Genomic DNA, 23,743 nt, shown 5'->3' on the forward strand with positions numbered 1-23,743 from the left:
ATAACCGTCTTCTTTTTTTTTTTCTTTTTTTTTTTTTTTTAGGGATGCACCAATATGAAAATTTAGGTTGATACCGATAACTGATATATTGGCCGATAAATCGAAATCCAAAATTTTATATAATATTTAAGAGCCTGATTTCAAAAACAAAAGTCTCACCATTAAAATCCATGTCCCAAGCACACAATTATAATGTTCTCATTATAATTTTATGTAGCCTATATGACAGACGTGCACTGCACAAGTGCACATGTTGCACTTAACTGTGTTTTTCTTATTGAAGTGATTCCAATCATATTTCAAGCAATTGAAAACCATCATGGCCAAATTTTCTTATCGGGCCGATAACGGTAACATTAAAAATGAATATATATTGGCCGATACCGATATGTTGGCTGATATATCGTGCATACCTACTTAAAAAAATAAATAAATTTATTCCAATGATGGCAAAGCTAAATATACTGATTTTCTGATATGGTGCACAAGAAGCTTATCTGATTATTATCAATATTTAATATAGTTTTGTGGAAGCAGTAATTCCCCCCCCTTTATTTGAAATAGAGATCTTCTGTATCATTATAAATGTCTTTAATGTCACTTTTAATCCATTTTATGCATCCTTGCTGAATAAAACTATTAATCTCTTTTTAAAAAGCATACTGACTTATGTTTTACTGTTTATGTAACAGGTATTAAGAAATATTTTTTATTTAAATTAAATACAAATACAACAACAAATAATTAAGTGTCATATTAGTTTGAAATTATTTATTTATAGTTTAACCCATTCTTATTGATGCTTCTAACATAATTTCTAAGTATTATTTATAAATATAATAAAAATAAATTATAAAAATGTAAATTCAAAATTGTTATATACTCAAGATCAAAATTGGGATAAGAAAAAAACTCATAAACCTTGTCCATAATTTTTTTTTTCTTTTTTTTTTCTTTTTTCTCAGTTGTGTTATAATTGCAAATCCTCTCTTTTAAACAGGGAGCTGCTGGGTTCACCACTGGTGTGCCGTGTGGTCAGAGGGAGTGGAACAGACTGAGGGTGAGGTGCTGATAAACGTGGATAAGGCAGTCATCTCAGGGATACAGCGGGTAGGCCAAAAGCTTCCTTAATCAAAGCATTAAACCTCATAAATATTTCTTTATGGCGGGCAAATTAACTTTCCCATCTTTTACTTGGCTTTTCTATCTCTGCTTCAGCCATGTGATTATTGTAAAAGGATGGGCGCTACCATCCAATGCCGGGCCGAAGGCTGCTCACGGTTCTACCACTTCCCCTGCTCGGCTGCGAGTGGATCATTCCAGTCCATGAAGCAGCTGGCGCTCCTCTGTCCAGAGCACATAGACAAGGCAGAGGAGATTGGTACGTAATTGCAGCGGAAGAGATGTGATATCATCAGTAAATTACGTTTGCAGTTTTTGAGATGACAAACTCTGTGTTTGTTTTGCAGCCGGAGAGGAGGCACGGTGTGCAGTGTGCGACTCAGTTGGGGACCTGTCGGGTTTGCTATACTGTACGGGCTGTGGGCAGCACTATCATGACGCCTGTCTAGAAATCAGTGCTACACCACTTCAGCGGTCAGGCTGGCAGTGTCCCGAGTGTAAAGTTTGCCAGACCTGCAGGTATGTTTGAATGCTTCTTGCATCTTTATATAAAGTTGATGTCATAAAACAATATTTATATCGGTGTTCGCACAGACTTTGTGGTTAGGTGTATTTTTTTAATGACGTACAGGCAACCAGGAGAGGATTCGAAGATGCTGGTTTGCGATGCTTGTGACAAGGGCTACCATACCTTCTGTCTACTGCCAGCCATGGACTCTGTGCCCCCTGATTCATGGAAGTGCAAAGTAAGCTTATACTCATGACTCACTCTTACATGCCCTTAATCTATCACCATTTAAGGCAGAAATTAGACCTGTGCAGTTTATTTACATAGTTGCTCTGCTCTTTTCTCATACCCAAAATTGGGTGGAGAAACCACTTGAATTCCCCACCAAGGTTCTCCTAAAAGTGAAAATCGCTGTCATTTAACTCGCCACCATATCGTTGAAACACAAAAGAAGTTTATTCAGTTCAAATAAAATGTCATCTAAGCACTTGTAAGAGGCCGTTCGCACAGAACAAATTTTTGTTTGTCATTCCACTGTGCTGTTTCCATAGTTTTTTTATGTAAACATGTGCTAGATGGACACCTTTGACAATTGCCGTCACGTCTTGTATCCTTTGCAACGCCTTGATACGCCTTTCTAAAAACACAGTGCTCAAGTTAAAAAGTTCAACTTAAAATCAAAAAACAAATGTTAACAAGTTTTTATGGCAGGCAAATCTTTTTTAGTTTCACTACCCTGCGTCTCGCATTTTTAACCGCAAAAACACACTTTATGATTGGCTTCTAAAGAGGTTCAAAATGTGTGCCATTCCTTTTATAATGTCCCTTTGAGTGATTGTGGCGTGTGATGGTGATATCAGTTTGAACAGATGTTTGGCAAATAGGAAAATGTGATTTTTGTGAGTGAAATATCACTCTATTGGTTTGGCTGACCTCATTTGCATGTCTGTTTCAGCGGTGCCGTGTGTGTATTGACTGTGGCATGCGAGGGCTGAAGCTTCCTGGCTCTGAACAGTGGTTTGAGAGCTACACAGTATGCGATGGCTGCCAGCACAGGCGCACCTCTGTCTGCGGTGTGTGCAGTAAAGCCGTGGAGCCCTCGGCCTCTCTCCAACATCGCTGTGCCATCTGCCACAGGTTAGTTTTTTGTACCCTCTGCTATAAAGCACAGGCAGGTGAGCGGCTTCCTTGTCTAGAGCAGAGCGTTTGGTGCTATGCAAAGAAGCAGTTTACTAAAATGGAGGCGACCTTTTAAAAATTCTCTATTGTGAAGCAATGTTTGCTATGAAGTAACAAACAAACTGACTTTCAGTTGTCTCTTTGCATATTTATAACTTGTTTGATGTCGTCCGCAGATGGGTTCACAGAGATTGTGCCTCTCTGTCAGGACCTCCTGAGGAGAAATGCATCTGTGTGCTCTGCAAAGAAATCCCAGATGAGGTTCCAATCGAGTCTGAGGTGTCATCCACAAATGTAGATGAGAAAGCGGATTCGGAGGTGCCGATGGAATTAGGTATGTTCTTTAATACACTGTTTTTAACTATTTTAAAGGGCTCTTTAAAACGAGTCTCGTGAAGAGGACTAAATAGGGTCCAAGATGTACTTATGAATGGGGTTTTTTCAAACTACATTCAGATGTCAGAATTGCATGTGACATCGCATTTGTAGTGTAAACATTAATCACTCCTGTTGCCTGTATTCCTGTAAATCATCCATTAGGTTTTACATTTTTCTGGTTATCCTATCAATTTAATGCATCCTTGCTGTTTTAAAGTATTAATTTATTTTTAAAAATTGTACTGACCCCAAACTTTTGAACAGTAGTGTACCTGATAATTGCAAATTTGAAAATTCGGGCATTCAAATGGAATTTAAAATGCTTCTTTTAATTCAGTTCTGAATGCTGCATTGCAGTCAGTGTTTTCTCTGTATAGCAATGTGTATGTGGTATCATGGGTTAGTTGGTGAGACCTAGCCCTAGTTTCTGTTCTCTGTGTATTATTGACTGATATTAGATGTGGATATTGAGCTGATGTTTCATTTTAGGGACAGAGCTTGAGGTGGTTGGAATGGCAGAAGTGAAAGAAAGCATTATAGAGGAGGAACTACGGCCAGAAGGTGCTGAGGGCTCCACAGAGACTAATGTGCACAGTGAGGTCTCCACAGAGCAGCAGGCTTCTTTAGCTACGGTTTCAGGTAAATTTCGAAGCCCACCATAGTTCAGGTTTTTACTTGCAAACACTTACACTGGCCCTGCCACAAAAATAGGCAAAATGATTATTTTTTTTTTATGCAATCTGATGGGTCATTTTATTTTAATGGCAGCATAGTTCAATGTTTAATAAAAATATAATTATATTTTTGATGGGGAAATGTAATTTATAAACTACACATATTTTATACATATTTTTTAAATTGTTTTCAATTAAGTTTTATTTGCAAACAAGCTGCAAATATTAGGTTTTTATTTGCAATAATATCTGCAATATGAAACTACAACACTATGATTTTTTCGTTGTTGTTGCAAAATTACTTTTTCTTTTCTTTGTTTTTAAATCCTTCCAAAACTATCACAAAACATTCCTTGCAGTTCCCACAAATCCTCCATGCTACAGACTATTTTGATGTTTGTATTTCTTAAGCTTGTTGTCTTCTATAGATATGGATGAAAAACAAAAAGAGGAGGAGAGTACCAGTGAAACAGTGGTTACAGAGGCAGTTGAGGAAAAATCAAAGGACACTCAGGACCCTCCTATGAAGGATAGCCCAGACAGCCCTGTCCCTGACACTATAGAGGAAGCCCAACCTGATGTATCCCAGATTCCTATAGAAAGGCAGGAGTCGCAAGGGCAAGACAAGCCTCCTCAAACAGAGACAGAGGTGGACATTACAGTGGATTCCTCTGAAACAAAGCCTCCGTCAAACCTGTGTTCTCAATCTTCTCAAATCACACTCCCTGTTTTGGAAGAAGCAGAGCCAGTTGCGATGGACTTGGAAGACATGGGATCTGAGACGCGGCAAGGGTCAATAGACAGGACTCCTCCACATGCTCCTCAGACAGAAATGCCCCTTGCATCTGACACCGATGACAGAATGGGCCAGTCTGAGGAAGAGGAGGATGAGCAAGGGTTGGAGGAATCCTTAGATGAGTCTCTTCTCAAAGATGAGAGTCAGGGAGAAGATGATCAATCCAGGAAGGTGATGCAAGAAGATATGAAGCCCGAGCTGGTCCTCGATGAGACATCAAACATTAGCCATGGTGACGAGAGCAGCAGCGGTTTCCTTGGCTCGCCTGCTGAGGCAGACTCTCAGATGCTGTCCATGGAACTCAGCCTGGTGCCAGCTGGCAGGACCCGTTCTGATTCGTTGCTCACCGAAACAGAGGACTCGTTGCCATTTGATCCGCTGAAGCCCGATGGGGAGAAAGTGAAGCGTAGGGGTTCTCCTGGACGCTCACGGGTAAAGCAGGTGGATGTCAGTCTCTAAACTTTTTCTGCATGAAATTTAATTCTGATGGATTTTGGTTCTCCAATAGTCCAAGAGCAGTTAAGTTTGATGCTCATAAATGTATTTCCTGACCCTTCAGGGCAGAGGCAGTGGTTTCCCAGGGAAACGGCGGCCACGAGGTGGTGGTGGTGGCGGCGGTGGCGGCGGCAGCGGTGGTGGAAGAGGGCGTGGGCGGTCACGTCTCAAAGCAATGGCCTCCTGTATTGACGCCTTTATAGTAAGCTCTTCACTTCATCTGCAATCCCTTCTTTTTTCTTTTACTAGTGTTTTAAGGCATTTTAATGTAAACTTATGTTGTTCATTAGAATTGTACATTAACATTTTAGTGCCCTGGTTAAAATGAAGTATTTTGTTTTAACAATATGAATTATTCTAAAACCATTACAACCAGTGCTACTAAATAATCTATTAAAAATATTTTTTATTAATGGAAATAGAAATACAAAATAAAATATAAATATTAAACTAAAAACTAAAGATTTTTGCCATGGCAATTATCTGAAATGAGTTTAAATAATAAAATGCTAAAGTTACTAAAGCTGAAATAACTTTTATAATTAAAAATGAAAATGACAAAAGCTCATAGCAAAATTATTAAAACTTAAGCGAAAATTTAAAAAACTGAAAGCTACTTCAAAATGTTTATAGTACTAAATAGTTAGTTAGTTGGCATTAAAACACAATCATAGAATTTTGATTTAGCCTTATAGCCTTTTTTTTGTAACAGTTTAATAGTGCTCAGGTTATGTCAGAATTCCCAGAAATAGGAGATGTTGACTTGTGAAAGGTACACCGTAAATCTTTGAAACAGCCTTTACCTCTTGTGATTTTTTTAATTAAATGCATCTATAATATTTACAGCTAAGCATGACTGCAGACACTGGACTTAGCAAAGAAGAAGATGAGGAGGAAGATGACACCATGCAAAATACTGTGGTACTTTTCTCCAACACTGATAAGTTTGTCCTGCAGCAGGTACGACTAACTTTCATTATTCATTATTGTTATTATTATTCTTTTAAATTCCTATAAAAATCAGCGTCATAAGTGACTATAATTTGTCTCTTTTTGTGTGCAACAGGACATGTGTGTAGTGTGTGGTAGTTTTGGACAAGGTGTGGAGGGTCAGCTTTTAGCCTGTGCTCAGTGTGCACAGTGTTATCATCCATACTGTGTGAACAGCAAGGTAAGCTTTTGAACTCTATTTTGTATGGGGACCCTCTTTATGCACAGATCCTCATTATTTCTTTATTTGGATTTCTCCTCTATAGATCACCAAGATGATGCTAAGAAAAGGCTGGCGTTGTCTTGAGTGCATTGTGTGTGAGGTGTGTGGGAAGGCTTCAGATCCTGCCCGATTGCTGCTTTGTGACGACTGTGATGTCAGCTATCACACTTATTGCTTGGACCCACCCTTACAGACTGTGCCTAAGGGAGGCTGGAAGTGCAAATGGTGTGTCATTGCCTCCATACAGTGATTAAATGTGTCAGTTGGGAGCCCAAAGAGAAAATGTTGAAACCGAACTATTGATCTACCCCCCTTCAGGTGTGTGTGCTGTATGCAGTGTGGTGCTAGTTCCCCTGGGTTCCACTGTGAGTGGCAAAATAACTACAATCACTGCGGCCCTTGCGCCAGCCTGGTAACATGTCCTGTGTGTCGTGAGAACTTCATGGAGGAGGAGCTGCTTCTGCAGTGTCAGCACTGTGACAGGTCAGTGTGGAACTGGATCATATTATATTAATAAAGGACAATCGTAGCTCCCATTCTCCATCTTCATTAGTTGGTCTCTGTTTAACAGTTCCGTCTAATAGGTTATTAGATAGAACTGTTAAACAAAAAGTATACGGTATACGAAAAAATTATTATAGCGTTTGCATTAATATCATTGGTTATAGAAAGGTAAACGCTATAATACTCAATCGACATATATATATTTAACAATTTCTTTATTTGTGAAAAATACTGTAATAGATTTGCAGAATCAAGAAGTTACCATCTAAAGTATGTCTTTATTTTACAGATTTTAAAATTCCTTTTCAAATTATTTATTTCTAATTCATTAAATATATTGGCCATTGGCCATCCTGCTCTTTGCATAGGCCATCAAAAAAACAATATCGGTTGACCACTCAAAAAATGTATCATGATTTCCAACAAAATATTAAATAGCACAACTGTTTTCAACATTGATAATAATAATAAATGTTTTCGAGCGCCAAATCAGCTTATTAGATTGATTACTGAAGAATCATGTGACACAGCTTTGGCATCACAGGAATAAATTACATTATAAAATGTATTCCAATAGAAAAGCCACTTTAAAGGAAATAATAGTTCACAATATATAATTTTTTTTTTCTAAAAGCCTTAGTGAGCATAAGAGACATTTTTTTGTCTTTCGCAGATGGGTTCATGCTGTATGTGAGAGTCTTTACACTGAGGATGAGGTTGAACAAGCATCTGATGAAGGCTTTGCCTGTACAGCCTGCACTCCATATGTCCCCAGGCCTATTGGTGAGTTTCGTGATAGATTTGATTAGAAGTTAATTTCATTAGTGGGTTGATTAGAAGTTCTATTTCACAAAATAATAACCTTTATCTGTCTCTCTTAGTGGAGTCTCCTATGATGTCGGTTTTCAAAATGAAAGATCCAGGTATGTGTATGTTTGATAATTTGTCAGTTAAGTTGTCAGGCTTTCATCTGTTTGCTATTTTTATCTGACTTTATCTCTGTTTCTCCATCCGCTTGCTTCAGAGCCACAGTTTTATCGTCTGGAGGGTGTCTGGCTAACAGAGACTGGCATGTCTTTATTGCGAAGCATCTCCATGTCACCCCTGCACAAGCGCAGGCAGCGCCGGTCCCGACTGGGTACCATGTGTATTGATGAGCTGAAAGAAGGTGATGCGGATGGTGATGAGGGGAAAGGTCAGTTTATTACAAAGTTGAATTATTTTTATACTGTATGTGACCAATTATTTTTGTCTTCTTTGCAAATGAACGCTGGTACAATGTTTATAAATACTTAAAGAACTCTTCAGGCTGTTCTCCTTGAACATTGTGTAATTAAATCAGTGTTGTGATTTACTGTGATTGATTATGAATGCAAATAATATAACTGTATATATATATATATATATATATATATATATATATATATATATATATATATATATATATATATATATATATATATATATATATATATATATATATATATATATATATATATATATATATATATATATATATATATATATATATATATATATATGTATGTATGTATATAGGAGGTGCAGAAGCGATGGAATGTGAGCCCAAGCTGGAAGCACCTGGGAGCCCAGACAGGGATGGAGTGGACAGAGAAACTGGGACAGATGGGGGTATAGAAGGCATGGCTGACTGTGAAACTCTCAAAGGAGGAGTAGAAGAGACAGATGACGGGAAGAAGAGAAAGCGGAAACCATACAGACCAGGTCACTGAGCCATTTTGTTTCCTAATAGCTGTATCAGTGTTTTGTGCTTTGAAAGAAAGTGTTAATAAAGTGATTTCACTTTTAGGGATTGGAGGCTTCATGGTCCGGCAAAGAAAGTGTCACACACGAATGAGGAGGAGTCTGTCTGCCTCGGGTGATGCTGTTCCTGAAGGTCAAGCAGCTGAAGCGAAACTTGAGGAAGGCAAGTGTGTCCAAATTGGCCTTCACACTGCCACAGCAAACATCAGCATCTAATGATTGTTGAGTTTTGTTATATCAGTGTTGAGTCTAGGAATGTTTTAAGCATACTGGTATAGTTTTCAAAAAAACTATGTTGTAGTCTGACGTAATCACATAATGCTAATGTCCCTGCCAACTACTACAAAAAAAAGTCTGTGGGTGCAACTCCCTTGACTGTCTGGGGCTGTCAGTTATTACCCACAAAAAATGTCTTTCAGTTCCTTTTTATGAAATATATTGTGAATGCCTTGCATCAAAACACTCAGGAAATCTGAACAGTGAAGTACAAATTTGCAAATAAAATTTTATGGTCATAATCTTGCATGTTACAGTCCTCTGGCAATTTTCTCAGAATAAAATGTTCTTTGATCTTTTCAACTTTTATAATATCAAATAGAAAAATTAATCTGTTAAATTCAGAGATGTTAAACATAGTACACTGCGTATTAGCTTATAGTAAAGTGATCAGTGTCATGCAAACCATTTGTTGTTTTTTGGGGAAGTATAAATTGAGTTTTGTTTTTGTTTTTACCCCAGTGTTTTAGTCCAGCATCCTTTAGTATTTTTTAAATGTTTCTTAGTGCAGTGTGGTCTTACATGGTAGCCTCAACATCTTTTATGATCTCAAAGCGTTCACCAAACCTTCATATAACTCCAGTAATTTTAACAGTCAGATTTTATTCATGTAGGACCTCATCCTGACATACCTCTCGATGTCCCAGAGGCAAAGACTGCAGAGGGAGAGGGTGAGCAAGCCAAGAAGCGCAGGGGCAGAAAGAAGAGCAAGTTGGAGGACATGTTTCCTGCATACCTACAGGAAGCTTTCTTTGGCAAGACATTGCTCGATCAGAGTAAGAGAGCTTTTCTTGCTCCTCCAACCCAAAGACATACGCAGGGCATTCAGAGACCTTCTCTCCCTGGGAATGGGGCCAGAAATACAGCCTCTGAACCAGGTAAGACATTACGTCAGTGTTAGTGTTAGAGAGTAATGAAGCTAGATGTGGCACAGATTTAAACAGTTGTTTCATTTTGTTCTTACAGTTGAAGCTACAGTCAGGCTGACTGGTCTTCCCATGGAACTAAAGCAAGAGGGTGAGGGATCCAAGCCTCCAGGTGATCGATCAGGTAGGATTTTCAAAGCTGTGGTAGTTTGATATTTTAGCAATGATTGTTTTCAGAACATAATATTTAACTTGCACAACATTTTGTAGCAGTAGTGCCAGGAGTAATTGGGCAACTTTCCAACACGGAACAGAGCTCAGGTGATGCAAAAGGGTCTGACATACAGAAGAATGAAGGTAAATACTTTCGTCAACAAAAAAGTGAGAGGTACCTGTTGTCATGAAAAATTGTATTACTCAAAAGACCACCCTTTTCACCCACCAGATCTCCCTCGGGGACTAGAAAGTCAGGATTCTGAGCAGTTCTTCCGCAAAGTACTTGGACCTACTGAAGGGAGCTCTGTGAGTGGGCCCCTGCAGCCTAGCATTAAGCCTGTTCAGGAGAGTGATACAAATCTAAGTGGTTTCCCTCAAAGAAACCTCCTTCCAGGTATGGGCAGAATTTTATACATTAAATTATTTGTTATATGTAATTTACTTAAACTTATTTTCACTCAAGATGAGTTATATAAGTTAGATTTGTTATACTTGTATACACTTAAAAATGCACCATGATTTAACTACAGGTGCTTCCTTATCTGGCCCTCTCCCCTCAACTGGTATCATGGACTCTTTTTCAGGTCTCTCCCAGTCCCCCTTTTTCGACATACGGTAAGCTTTTTTCTTTGCCCTTCTCCCTTTTGTCCCCTTATGAATTTGACCTTCTTTAAATTACTTTATTTTTCTCATCTCCAGTGATCGAGGGGGTCTTTTCAGTCCAGACCAGGATGAGGAAAGTCCATGGGCAACACCATCCACTCCAGCCACCCCTTCCACTCCTCCAACTCCTACTGAACAGGAAGGTGATGGCCTCTCCTACAATCAGCGCAGTCTGCAGCGTTGGGAGAAGGATGAGGAATTGGGAAATCTATCTACCATCTCTCCTGTATTATATGCTAACATGAACTTCCCTAGTCTCAAACAGGACTACCCTGGTTAGTATTGAACTGCCTTTTGAATGTTAAAGTGTTGTAGAAGGTGTACCTGCTAATTCCACTTTAACTTAGTTAATAGTTTTACTCCTAAAAATTTGGAGGGCTTACATGAATAAAGATTTGTTAGGTCTGCTTCATAATTTCCTTTCTTTCCATAGACTGGGCAAGTCGCTGCAAACAAATAATGAAGATTTGGAGGAAGGTATCAGCTGCAGACAAGGTTCCTTATCTGGTAGGTGCTAGTTTGAACCTATAGTGTAACTTAATTTCAAAGTACTGTCTTTGTTCTCTAACAGTTTTCATTTGTTTACCACTTGTCCCTTATCCATTCAGCAAAAGGCCAAAGATAATAGGGCTGCTCAGAGAATAAACAAGGCACAGAAGGTAAGTGACAATCTCTACAAATGCACTGTATATCATTTGATGTGTTTGCATTGTAATTGTAAACTTGTTTCTTTATTCTTCTCAACAGCAGGCTGAGAGTCAAGTATGTCGGCCTATCAAAACTGAGCCTGGCCGTATTAAAGGCGAGCGCCCTAATCTGCACCTTCAAATTCCTCCACCCTCAGGCTCTGTATCCACTCCCTCCCAGCCGAGCTCTGCTGAGAGTCCTTACCCCCATGCCCCAGACTCTGCATCTTCAGCCTTTTTTCCTGATGGACCCCTCAAGACTCCTTGCTCAGCTGATTTGCAGACAGACCCATTTTCTAAACTTCCCTCTCAGTCTCCGCACCTTCAATCTCAGCCATCCACCCCATACTCGCAGCCTTCTTCCAGCCCCTTGCCAGTCTCTTCCTCAGGATATCCTATGCCTGGCTCACAGGGTGCTACTCAGGGACGGCCAGCCAGTTTCGGCTCCCTTGACATGCAACCAGGGACTCCTCGCAGGGCCCAGCAGGTTGACCCATTTTTTAGATCACAACAGCAGATCCCCAAACCTCAGCAGCCCTCTCAGGAGGCCTTAGGTCACCCTGAGAGTCCTCGACCTAGGCCTGGTGGGCCTGGGGATTCTCAGATGTTCTCACCACCTCATACAACCCATTGTGGCGACCCTTACCGTGGCCAGCATGGAGCTGCCCGACAAGATCATACTTCATCTCCTTCTCAATCTGCAATAGCTTCTTCACCTTCTGGGGTGGGCCCAAATAGGGCAGAAATGAATGCCCCATCTCCACGTTCTTCCTTTGGCAGACAAGACCTTAGCTCTGGTTCTCCTGCTAGTTTGGACTCTGGAGATGGGTTATTCAAAGCCCCCATGACACCTCGTATGCATCAGGGGGATACAGGTGGCTTGTCTGTTTCACAACCTCCGGGTGCCTCTCCTAATCATCATCCTCCTGAGAGCTACCGCCAATCTCCCTCCACGTTCTCTGACCCTTACACCCAGCCTCTCACACCGCGACCTCAATCGGGTGATGGCTCCTCTCCTCTACCCCAAAGGCTTCCTGCGCCTCAGCAAGAAACGTATTCAAGATTGCCTTCCAGTCCTCAGTCGCAAGGCAGTTCTCAGTCACCTCTCACACCAGGAGCCATTTCCAATGAAATGCTCTCTGTGCAGTCGCCAGCCGCTCCACGCTTCCAGTCACCTGACCCTTACTCCCGCCCACCTTCACGACCTCAGTCCAGAGATCCCTTTGCCTCACTGCATAAACCTCCTCGCCCATCTTCTGTAGCACCAGAAGGTAACTCTCCATTTAGAGGCTCACCTCATCCTAGCCAGCAACCTCCCTGCTCACCCTCAGTAGCAGATCCACTTTCTGGAAAACCCTCTGCTTTCAGCTGCAGTCCTGGTGTAGGGCTTCAAATGGGCCAGCAACAAATAGTTGGCCAGCAGCAGATGATGACTTCTCAGCAAGCTCAGGTCCATCTCCAGCAGCCACAATCCCAGAAGCAACCAATGGGTGCTGATTTTAACTCAAGAATAGCACTTCAACCTGGAAACCAAGAAACAACTGTTCGGCCAACAGATGCTCCACATTTACCCAACATGCCAGGGACGCAGGATATGTCAGACCTGTCAGCTGGACAGGATCCAGCTCTCATGAGCCTTAGTCCATCCGAGTTAGAAAAGCACAGACAGGTATAGTAGACACCAATTAGATGTGCACATTTAAAAAGAGTTTTGGGTAGAATTGTTTTATTTCAATTTTTTGTTTTCTGTACCACAGAGGCAGCGATTAAGAGAGTTTTTGATAAGACAAAAAATGCAGAGAAACTCACTTCGCCAAGAGAAGGAAGCACCTGTGGTGAGTAATCCTGCTCAGAATTGGCCAAGCGGGGAAATGCCGGCCTTTCAGCAAGACAAAAGCCAGCGAGCACCACCTCCTTACCCTCAGGTATTGACATTGAATTAATATTGAATGTTTTTTATTGAATCCGATGAAATGGTAATTAGGGATGCACCGATGTATTTTCCAACAATCAGTATCAGCCGATAAAAGCTATTATTTTCACTATCGGCCATTGTCCGATTGTATCCTGTCAATCATAAGGGTGTGGTAAAACATGACCGACTACAACTCGCACTGTGTGTGAAGAAAATCTCTTGTGTTGAGGTAGGGCAAGTTAATGCGACAATAACGCATTAACAGCTAAAAACAGCTACATAAAAGCAGGCTCTTTTTGACCCTATGAATTAAGGGTGTCACGATTCTCCAAATTTTCGATTCGATTACATTTTCGATTCTAAAGTCACGGTTCGATTCGATTCTCGATTTAAAAAAAAAAAAATTGAAAGCACAAGCTATGCCATTTTTAGACTTTATGCAATATAATAATATCTGACCTTTGTTCGCAATGTACCACACACTACATTGTCAAATTTAAAATGTTTATTAACAACATAATGTAACAATAACTTATATCTTAAGTCAATTGGAAACTTAAACAATATAACCTATTACCTATTATAGTCCCGGGGCTCCCTGGACTCCTCAGAGCAGTCACAGGCGAATAGCACGGCGTTTTAAATTGGGTTCCCACTGCGTTTGCAACGCAGTACGAGAGAACGTTCTCGTAAGGGAACGTACTTGGTTACTTGCGTAACCTCGGTTCCCTTAGAGATAAGGGAACGAGTACTGCGTTGCCTTGCCGTGCTATTTCGCTCATATCTGGTACTTCGCTTCAGTCAATTTAAACCTAAAGTCTTTTGTCGAGTTTTCTCTGAATTTATACACTTCAGCTGCGTCCAAATTCAGCGCGCTCGAGGTTAGCAGGGCACCAAGCGCTCTCATTGAATCGCACGCCACTGCTAACTCGTCACAGGTTCGTGCAGTTGCCGCAGCACAGACAATCAGCTCGCTCAGATGAGCTATGATGCTCTCGCTGTGCAGCTGCAATGTGTTTTAAAATAAAGGCTTCAATATTCTCGAGAAAAGGAGTTTTACCTATTACAGGCAAGCCGAGGTGAAGTGACATATGGGGCGTGGCAGCATCGACGATTCCATTTTTTGATTCGATAATCGAGATTGAGCATTAATTTCGATCGATTTCGATTTAAAATCTAAAGTTCATGCAAGGGTTGCCAGATCTGCAGTTTTTCCCCTATACTAAACATTATTTGTAGCGCACCTCTTATTCAATAATCGCAAATATCTCTGTGCTTTGTTACTTCTAAAAAGAAACAAGGTGTCATCTTTCAAATTCTGTTCATTTTATCACGAAGTTCAAACAATAAATGGCGTTTTGACGCTCTTAAATATGATGTGACAGACCGCTGTAGCGCCTCAGTTCAAGCAATAGCGTGGGGCACGAGTCTTTTCTTCCACTTTAATACAAATTATATCTAGAAAAAACATGCATGAATATCAGAAGGGAAGATGAAAGATACAGTACAACCGTATCATGTCTCATATAATCACTCAATCAGTGTTTCAACCGTGGAAAGATGTCAATAAAACAGCTTGTGAACAATATCACTTAATGTTGCATTTACCTCAGGAAAGTCATCCGTTTGTTAGTTAGCTTTAAAGGGGACCTATTATGCCCCTTTTCACAAGATGTAAAATAAGTCTCTGATGTCCCCAGAGTGTGTATTTTGAGTTTTAGCTCAAAATACCCAACGGAATTTTATTTACAGCACGTTTAAATCATCATTTTTTGGGTCTGTGAAAAACGCACTGTTTTAGTGTTTCTCCTTTAAATGCCAATGAGCTGCTGGTTCACGTCACAGGGGGCGGAGCCTAAGCAGCCGCGAATCCCGCGATCAGAGCTAGAACAGGGAAGATGATAATAATAAAACAGACAGTCACAGTAATGGTGTTCATTTCGACCATAAAAATGCCTACAGAGTCAGAGAATATATGCTGTATGGAGTTGGAAAAGGTATAGTTTAGTTTAATTACGATTATAACCTATTTGGCATTGCTTGTATACACTATTAATGCAAGCCTGCTGTAGGACTCCGTCTGACGATCTGAATTGTCTTAATGATGACACAAAATATACTGATGAGTTTAATAAAGTTTACTGTATGTCACACAAAAGATGAAGCATCAGTTTTTCTTCAGAAAATCACTGTTAGAGCTGAGTAAACAGTATAAGAAGTGTATAAGTAACTTACATAAATTTCTGTAGAGTTGAGGGAGCATTTTCTTTGAAAACAAAATGAATCCTCCTCGTCTTCAGTGGCTGGCAGATTTCAAGAGTAAATAGAGAGCTATGTGAATGAATACATCCAGCTACAACACCTTCAACGCTTGGGAGATGCTTCGACTCTTCTTGTGAGTGCATTGCTGCAGCAATGGCTGATGTGTACAACTCGCAGTGAACTCGATCAGGGCGGGTCTAAGTTATAATGGTATGTCAGTCAACACTCGTGGGCGGGGCCTGCGGCTTTAGTGATGTCACTAAAGCCACATTCTAAAAACGGGTCGTTTGGAGAGACTGCTTTTGATTTATGGAGATAAAAAAAAAAGTGAGTGGATTTTTATCACTGTAGGGTGGTTGTGTACACACACTGCCAACACACATTTATGTTCAAACACCATACAAAAGTGAATTTTGCATAATAGGTCCCCTTTAAAGAAATTAAAATAGAGAGGAGCTTATTTACTGTTAATTATATGTATGTTTGAATAAATTTGCCATGAAGACAAGTGCTTATGAAAACTACCTGAGTTGTATACAAACATTTCAGCTTTTATTTGTGTAGGCTAAATATATTTATCTGGAAATAAACAGTTCAATATAATAGCTCTGTTGTTAATTTTAACCTCTAATATTATAGTGTACCAAATGAGAGGGTTCTCTTTATAGTTTGCAGCATTATTTGAGAGAGATTTTTTTTTTTTTTTATAAGAAAAACCAAACTATCGTTATCGGCTGATATCATTCTGAATAATCGGCTATCGGTATCGGCTGAGAAATGTCATATCGGTTTTGTTGTAAATGCTCCAGTTTGCTGTGCTTGTTTGTAGGGATGCTTAATTTGGCCCAAAACAATGTTATATAACAGTATAACTAAAAAATAACAATATAATAACTAAAAAAATATGAAATATTGCAAAATATATATAATGGCTGTATGGCGTAGTGCATTTATTTTGACTGATTGTACAGACAAGTGTTTTGTTAGTTAGCATAACATCACCTTACATCCATCAGGACAGAGCTGTGGTTGCTCAGGCAGCCCTTAGCAGCAGGATGCCTCTGCCAATGGGAGCAATGGATGAAAAGCTTTGCCGCCCACCTCCTCCTGGGACACCAGCAACTATGGAGCCCAGCGCATTAAGGTACAATGAGCTGAAAAATGCAACTGGTTTCAATTAATCTGTGATTTTACACAGTCCTTGTAAACGTTACTTTCACAATTAACATTTTTTAAAATGCGCTTTTTATGTAGGCAAGCTGGGCCCAATATTTCTCAGGGGATGTATCCTCGTCCATTATTTCCTGCACAGTGGCAAAACCAAGGTGCTCCGCGGAGGTTCCCGCAACCATCTATGATCGAAGCCGTTCCCAGGCAGCACCTTAATACTCCCATCAACAATTCTCTCAACATGCAGTCCATGCAGAATATCCCTAATCCTTTGACAGGGGTCACAGGCACTGGCGCAGAAGCTGTACAGAGCCATGTGTCGGGAGCACCACCTCAGTTTATAGAGTTGAGGCATAATTCCCAGAGGATGCCACTCGGTCCTCAGTTTATGCAAAGGGCACCTTTACCCAGACAACGCATGTTTCTTCCACAGCAGGAAATTAATGCTGCTTTTCTTCAGCAGAACTTACCCCCATCTCTCAATGCTTCAGCGGAGGGGATGCGTGATCCCAGACTTGGGTTACAGCAGGGTGGTATGGACTTATTAATGCAACAACAAAGCAATGTACCCCCTCCTCAGTCTCAGCTACAGCCGCAACAGGTGCCAACTACTACACCTAAAACGCCCATTTCTCACACTACTACTCAACAGCTTCAACCTCAAACAAGTACAATAAGAGGTCAACAGACTGTTGTGAATCCAGTTGACCTACCTGAGTCTGACCTAGAGGATGCCTTTGCTTCCAAAGGGCTGGGTGATACAGTGGCAGAAACCGGAGTGGAGGATGATGATCTTGCTACTCTTGACCTTGATCCTGATAAAGGCGATGATGATTTGGGAAACCTCGACAATCTTGAGACCAATGATCCTCATTTGGATGATCTGCTCAACAGTGATGAATTTGATTTGCTGGCATACACTGACCCTGAGCTTGATCAGGGTGATCCCAAAGATGTTTTTTCTGACCAGTTGCGACTTGTGGAAGCAGAGGGGGAAGGACCAGGGTCTTCTGCTAATGTAGAAATCAAGGTTGAAGAGAAACCAAGAGCCGATTTAGCTTGTCAGGTCACGCGCACAACTGCCACTCAACCACCTTTAAAGACTGAGAGTTCATCTGCTACCAATACTCCAAAAGTAGAGTCCTCTGATGCCATTAGACTGTCCTCTGTAAAACTTGAAGGGAAGGGGTTGGTTGAACAACCACAGTCAGGACAAGCTTCGGTTAAAGATGAACTCAGTGAAACTGTGTCGGTTTTGCTCAGTGGATCAAAAGCCTCTAATCAACCAGAGACCGCAACTGCTTCTTTGAACACCGTCCGTCTAGGTGGTATACCTTTTCCTCTTCCCAGCCAAGCAGATACACTGTCCTTTCCACCAACTGCACCACATCCAGACCTGGGTAATGATCCACTTGGGTTGCCAGATTCTGGCCACCACTCTACAGCAGAAGATCTAGACAAAGTAGAAAGCTCTCTGGAAGCTAGTGAACTACCTTTATTAATACAAGATCTTTTGGAGCATGAAAAGAAGGAGCTTCAGAAACAACAACAGCAGCAGCATTTAAGTGCTCTACAGGGAGGGATTGGTAGTCAACTTCACAGCATTCAGAATCAGCAACAGCCTCCTCAGGGGCCAAATCAAATTATGATGCCACAGCACCACCACCCATCCCAGGGCATTGTGCCTCAAGCAGGTATGGTGCCCAGGCCACCTCATGTGTTACCACAACAGCAGCAGAGGTTAATTGGTGCTTCACCTCCCCATGCAGCAATGGGACAGCAGCAAGGCATTTTACGAGGTGGACAGCCTGGCAGAATTCATCCTGGTATTACTCCTCAGCAACAGACGGCACCACCTCCACATATTGTTAAACAGCAGAACTTGGCCAGCAACTTTTTCCCAGATAAAGGTATGTTGAAATGAGTTTCATCAACTGTTTATTCCTATTTTATTATCCAAAAAATTAATTTTATGTTGTAAATATTATTTATTCTCAGAGCTGGATAAATTCATGACAGATGACATAATGGATCCTATTGCGAAGGCTAAAATGGTTGCGCTTAAAGGAATTAAGAGGGTGTTGGCTCAAGATCCAATAGGTGTACCACCTGGAATGAATAGGTACCTTTTTGTCTTTATTAACACACATTGTTGATCAGTTCTACTGTTATGGATGTAAAATTGAAAGTGAAAATATGAAATGTTACTTTTTAGAGAGTACCATTTGTATAATAATATGTTTAATATAATATGTTTAGGCAAGTTTTTCCTGTTTAAATCAGGAAATTGTTATTGTGATGCAATACACTTTGAAGTGCACAATTATTTAATAGTCATAAAGTAGAAAGATTGGCTCTCCAGTTTTTTTGTATAATTTGAATAATTTGGTGTAGACCTCATGTGGATGATACATTATGCAATAAATCGGTTATCTGTCTTTAGTACAGTAATATAAATCAATAATTTAGTAGGGGTTTTTTCCTTTTCTAAAAAATTAGCTGGTTGATATTTCCATGGAATTGCCCATTTCAGTTCTGTTTTGGATATAATTTAAATTTTATTAAACTTTAGGCAGCAAGTATCTCTTTTGGCTCAGAGGTTAACTTCAGCCCCTGGAAATGAGGATTCCCAGGCTCAGCTTGCACCTGGGTCTTCCAAGGTAGGTTTTTAAAAATTTTTTAGTTCATTTTGTGTGAATTTAAAATCACATCTTAAACTTAATCCTTCTATTTCAGGATGGAGAAGGCAGCAACCAGGTTCAAACAAGACCGAATCCTCCACAATTTGGCATCATTAGTATGTTGTGCATTTCTATTTTTCCAACAAACCACCCCTTTACTACTTTTATTACCCTTTCCCTTATTTATTATTATTATTATTATTATTAGGGCTGCACGATATGAGGAAAAGCTGCGATGTGCGATAACATTGTTTAATATTGCGATGACGATATGACTTGCGATAAATATTCAAATGTGAATGTTAGCTATAGCTTACAACAATTCCTGAATTTTTTTTTTTTTTTTTTAAATAGACATTGTAAAATAGAATATACTGTTCCCATGTCTTAGTGCTTTAATAGGTTATTTGCGTGATAGGTCAAACGTTTATTACCTGCCTGGATTACTATTTAGCGTGAGTGAGTGAGTGAGGGACGGTGTGTGTGTGTGTGCGCGCGCACTCGAGTGAGCGAGCGAGCGAGGGACAGTGTGTGTGTGTGTGTGTGTGCGAGTGAATGTTTGCGAGTGAATGTGTGCGTGTGACGGCACGCGATGACTGGTCGGAAAGCAACGTGTAGTCTGACATGTTTCTTGTCCATGACACGACAAGATTTTAGGAGTCAAAATCGAGTAATCTGACACCGTGACTATCGGATCAGACACAAAAATCTTGTAATCTGAACCAGGTGTTATTCATCGTGTCAGGCTGTCTGTTGCGATGTGTTCATCGCGCGAGTTCATATCGCGATGACGATGAAAATTCGATGTATCGTTCAGCCCTAATTATTATTATTATTATTACTTTCCCTATGTAAACACAAATTTAATGTCATGATTTTGGCAATGCAGAAAACAATCAGACATTAAAATGGATATTCTGAATTTACTAATTTGACAATTTCAGAATCTAGATAACATGGAAATCTGTCTATTTTTGTTGCATTGCACAATTTGTAGCAAACTATATTTTCCACAAAGTATATAGGCAGACATTGTGCATACAGGTTATAGACAGTTCGGTTTATTTCATGCTTTTAATGTTGATGTTAACACTTATAACAGATGATGCTGAGCAGCACCAATATGAAGAATGGCTTGTGCATACACAGCAGTTGCTGCAAATGCAGTTGAAGTTCTTAGAAGAGCAAATTGGAGCACATCGCAAATCCCGTAAAGCTCTGTGTGCCAAGCAGCGCACTGCAAAGAAAGCTGGGCGTGAATTTGCAGAAGCAGATGCTGAAAAGCTCAAACTGGTCACTGAGGAACAGAGTAAGATCCAGAAACAATTGGACCAGGTATGCAAAATATCTTTTTACAAACGAATGAGAGATTTTGTTGTCTTTAAAGTCATTCAGCTAATAACATTGAAATGTGCTTTTCTAGGTACGTAAGCAGCAGAAGGAGCACACCAATCTTATTGCAGAGTACCGGAGTAAGCAACAGCAGCATCAGCAAGGGTCCTCCGTGCTAGCTCCAGGGCCCTCTACACAGGCGCCCCACATGCTTTCCAAGATGCCTGGACAAATGATGATCGGCCAACAAGGAGGACCAATTATTGGTCAACCACCTGGAGGGATGCCTCAAGCAGGGATGCCTCAAGGAGGTATGCCAATTAGAATGCCACAAATGCAGCCCTTTAGTGGAGCCCAGCCTCCCACTCTCCCACTTGCAGCTGGCACTGTGCAACCAGTTCCACCTCCTGGTTTTTTTCCACAAGGCCCTGGAGCACAAGGACCAGATCCAAGAGTTCTACAAGAGCGACAGTTACAGCATAGAATGCAAATGGTCCAAAAAATGCAGCAGCAACAACAACAACAGTTGATGATGGGGCAGCAGCCTATGTCACATCAACCTCAGCAGCCCGGTGTAATTAACCAGCAACCTGGAGCCATAGGCAACCAGCCAGCCCAAGTTTTGATGGGCAACATGGGGCAGCAGCAACCAAACTTACAACAAGGATTAATTAATAACCAGCAAAATCGTCAGGGGTTAATGCAGACTCCTCCAGGAATGATTGGACAGACGCAACATAATGTCATGGGCCAGCAAATGACCCAAACTGCAAATATGTTGGGAGGCCAACCACAGGGTATGGGTGGTAATCAACAAATTGTTCAGCAGCTTCAGAGACCTCAAGGTTTGATGGATCAGCATGTTGCCAGGGGGCCACCAGCCCAGCTCACACCTCAACAGCAGAGTGTAATGGCTCAGCGCATGCTCCTGTCACAGCAGCAGCAGAATGCTGTGAAAAACCTTGCTCAACTTCAACAGCAACAAATCTCACAATTGAAACAACAGACACAGGCTGGTCCCTCTGAGCCACAAAGAGCTTTAGAAACTCCACCATCAGGGAGTACCCAAGGAGTTGCCGAGAGTTTGCAACAAGGTGTCCAGGATCTTCAGAATCCTGCCCATAAAGATGGAGGACTACTTAGTCCGAAAACACCCCCCCAACAGGGTGGACCTCCTACACCACTTCAGATGCAACAACAGGGATCTAGTGGAGAGCAGCATTGTGTTGTTGGACAGCCACAGCAGCCACATGCTTTTCTGGCTCAACAACCGACAGCACCGCCTCAACCAAACCAGAACATTGGAGTTGCTGAACAACATGGTTTTGTAGGCAACCAACAGGCTGGAACACATCTTAAAGTACAACCACAGCAACAACAGATGCAGCTTGGTCTTCAGACCCAGAACACCATACAAATAAAACAGGAAGATCAGCAAATGTGCTTTATGGCCCAACAGCAAGCTGGTCAGGTTGCTGCACAACAACCACAAGAAGTGCTTGTCCAAAATAGTCAGACGCAAACTACAATGACTGGCATTGCAAATCAACAGCAGCAAGCTTTATTGACTCAACAGATGGGCATTCCTAGAGGCCAGCAGATGATGATGACCCCAAGGCCTGGTGCTTCTGCAGGGCAAATACGTGCCCCTATAAACATTCAGGCCTTCATTGCGCAGAATCCCCAACTGCGTCACCTGACTCCTAGCCAACAGTTGCAGCAAATTCAGGCAATGATTGCCCAGCGACAGCTACAACAAGGCCAGATGCTAAGAATGCAGGGTCAGGTGCAGGGACAAATGCGTCCCCAGGTCCCACAGGGGCCACCAGTTGGTCCACGGCATCCAGGTCTTGAAATCCAACAACAGCAGCATCGCTTTGGAATGGCCGGCAAACACGGTCCAGTTGGCCCTCAACAGCAATCGGGAGCAATGGGACAACCATCTGGAATGGCTACACAGTTTCATCAAGGTGTTGCGGGGGCTATGCAACAGCCTTCTCAAGGACCCATGCCTCAATACATCAATAGTGCCCAGCAGCAGCAGCAGATGTTACAACAGCAACAACTGCATCATCAGATGATGAGAGGTCAAGTTCCCAGGTCAGTACTGGGTCAGGTTCGTGCCACAGCACCTGGACATATGGCTAGACCAATGTCTCCTCGCCAATTAGTGGGTCAGGGTTCTCCTGGAAGCCCACTTTCTAATCAGCAAAGGATTATGAGAATGTCTCAGACTCCACCTGGACCCCAGCATCTACAGCAACAACAGTCCCATGTGGCAACAGCACTGAGCCCCTTTCGAGCCTCTCCCTCTCATGCAGGTTCTCCTGCAGGGTCCACTGTTCCAGAACCTGGTTCAAGCCCAGCATCTGTAAATAAACCTGAGACAGGCAACCTGTCACTCTCCAGTCACTTGTCATCACCTTCTAGACCAGATGGTATTGTAGGAAAGGGTAGTCCCTTTAGCCAGACAGGGGGATCAAGCGCTTCACCTCTGAGATCTCCAACTACAAAGACTCAGAGTCCCAATACTGAAGCTCTTTCTGCTCCTTTTCCACTCAATGGTCCATCTCCTCATTCAGCACCCAACCTACACCAAACACCAACCAATGCTCAAGTATCTGAGGGTCATATGTCTCGGCAAACTCCAGTACCCAATGAAATGTGCAAGATAATGCTGCAAAACATCAAACAGGAACCACGTGAAGTCCAATGTGACACAGGAGATAGTGTAGAGGCCCATTCTGATGGCATAAAGAGAGAAATTTCTGGAGAAACCATCAGTGCCACTGCTATTTCGAACTCTGCTCTGGGCTCTAGAAATCAAGTAGGAGATCTTGGATCCCAAATTCAAAGGACAGAGACTGGCCAACAGTTATTACAGAAACTCCTTCGAACCAAAAATTTACAACTGGCATCTCAGAGGCCCTCAGATGGTATTCATAATGAGATAAATGGGCACATCAATAGCAAGCTAGCAATGCTTGAGCAAAAGCTTCAAGGAACTCCACGTAATATGGAGGTA

At 41.4% G+C, this 23,743-nt stretch overlaps 1 protein-coding gene across 5 annotated transcripts in view; it reads left to right on the plus strand.

The window, feature by feature from the left end:
* kmt2d (lysine (K)-specific methyltransferase 2D) overlaps nt 1–23,743 on the plus strand; it is a 36,979-nt gene that overhangs the window by 4,615 nt on the left and 8,621 nt on the right. Inside the window, exons 5-39 of one of the 5 annotated variants that reach the window (XM_081387568.1) lie at nt 1,001–1,110; nt 1,219–1,381; nt 1,470–1,641; nt 1,754–1,868; nt 2,586–2,767; nt 2,986–3,143; nt 3,677–3,826; nt 4,290–5,104; nt 5,217–5,354; nt 5,999–6,112; nt 6,219–6,323; nt 6,409–6,590; nt 6,684–6,848; nt 7,543–7,652; nt 7,751–7,792; nt 7,894–8,064; nt 8,427–8,612; nt 8,698–8,814; nt 9,542–9,805; nt 9,894–9,977; nt 10,064–10,150; nt 10,239–10,403; nt 10,540–10,624; nt 10,709–10,947; nt 11,106–11,179; nt 11,281–11,331; nt 11,420–13,027; nt 13,116–13,283; nt 16,552–16,679; nt 16,790–18,615; nt 18,704–18,827; nt 19,278–19,365; nt 19,442–19,502; nt 20,489–20,721; nt 20,810–23,740. In XM_081387568.1, the coding sequence (XP_081243694.1) occupies nt 1,001–1,110; nt 1,219–1,381; nt 1,470–1,641; nt 1,754–1,868; nt 2,586–2,767; nt 2,986–3,143; nt 3,677–3,826; nt 4,290–5,104; nt 5,217–5,354; nt 5,999–6,112; nt 6,219–6,323; nt 6,409–6,590; nt 6,684–6,848; nt 7,543–7,652; nt 7,751–7,792; nt 7,894–8,064; nt 8,427–8,612; nt 8,698–8,814; nt 9,542–9,805; nt 9,894–9,977; nt 10,064–10,150; nt 10,239–10,403; nt 10,540–10,624; nt 10,709–10,947; nt 11,106–11,179; nt 11,281–11,331; nt 11,420–13,027; nt 13,116–13,283; nt 16,552–16,679; nt 16,790–18,615; nt 18,704–18,827; nt 19,278–19,365; nt 19,442–19,502; nt 20,489–20,721; nt 20,810–23,740 (11,411 nt within the window). The remainder of the gene's footprint in view (nt 1–1,000; nt 1,111–1,218; nt 1,382–1,469; nt 1,642–1,753; nt 1,869–2,585; nt 2,768–2,985; nt 3,144–3,676; nt 3,827–4,289; nt 5,105–5,216; nt 5,355–5,998; nt 6,113–6,218; nt 6,324–6,408; nt 6,591–6,683; nt 6,849–7,542; nt 7,653–7,750; nt 7,793–7,893; nt 8,065–8,426; nt 8,613–8,697; nt 8,815–9,541; nt 9,806–9,893; nt 9,978–10,063; nt 10,151–10,238; nt 10,404–10,539; nt 10,625–10,708; nt 10,948–11,105; nt 11,180–11,280; nt 11,332–11,419; nt 13,028–13,115; nt 13,284–16,551; nt 16,680–16,789; nt 18,616–18,703; nt 18,828–19,277; nt 19,366–19,441; nt 19,503–20,488; nt 20,722–20,809; nt 23,741–23,743) is intronic. The other 4 variants (XM_081387570.1, XM_081387569.1, XM_081387571.1 and 1 more) reach the window with 4 other exon arrangements.

This window comes from Scardinius erythrophthalmus, assembly GCF_964197995.2.
Source record: "Scardinius erythrophthalmus genome assembly, chromosome: 15".
Lineage (NCBI taxonomy): Eukaryota > Metazoa > Chordata > Actinopteri > Cypriniformes > Leuciscidae > Scardinius > Scardinius erythrophthalmus.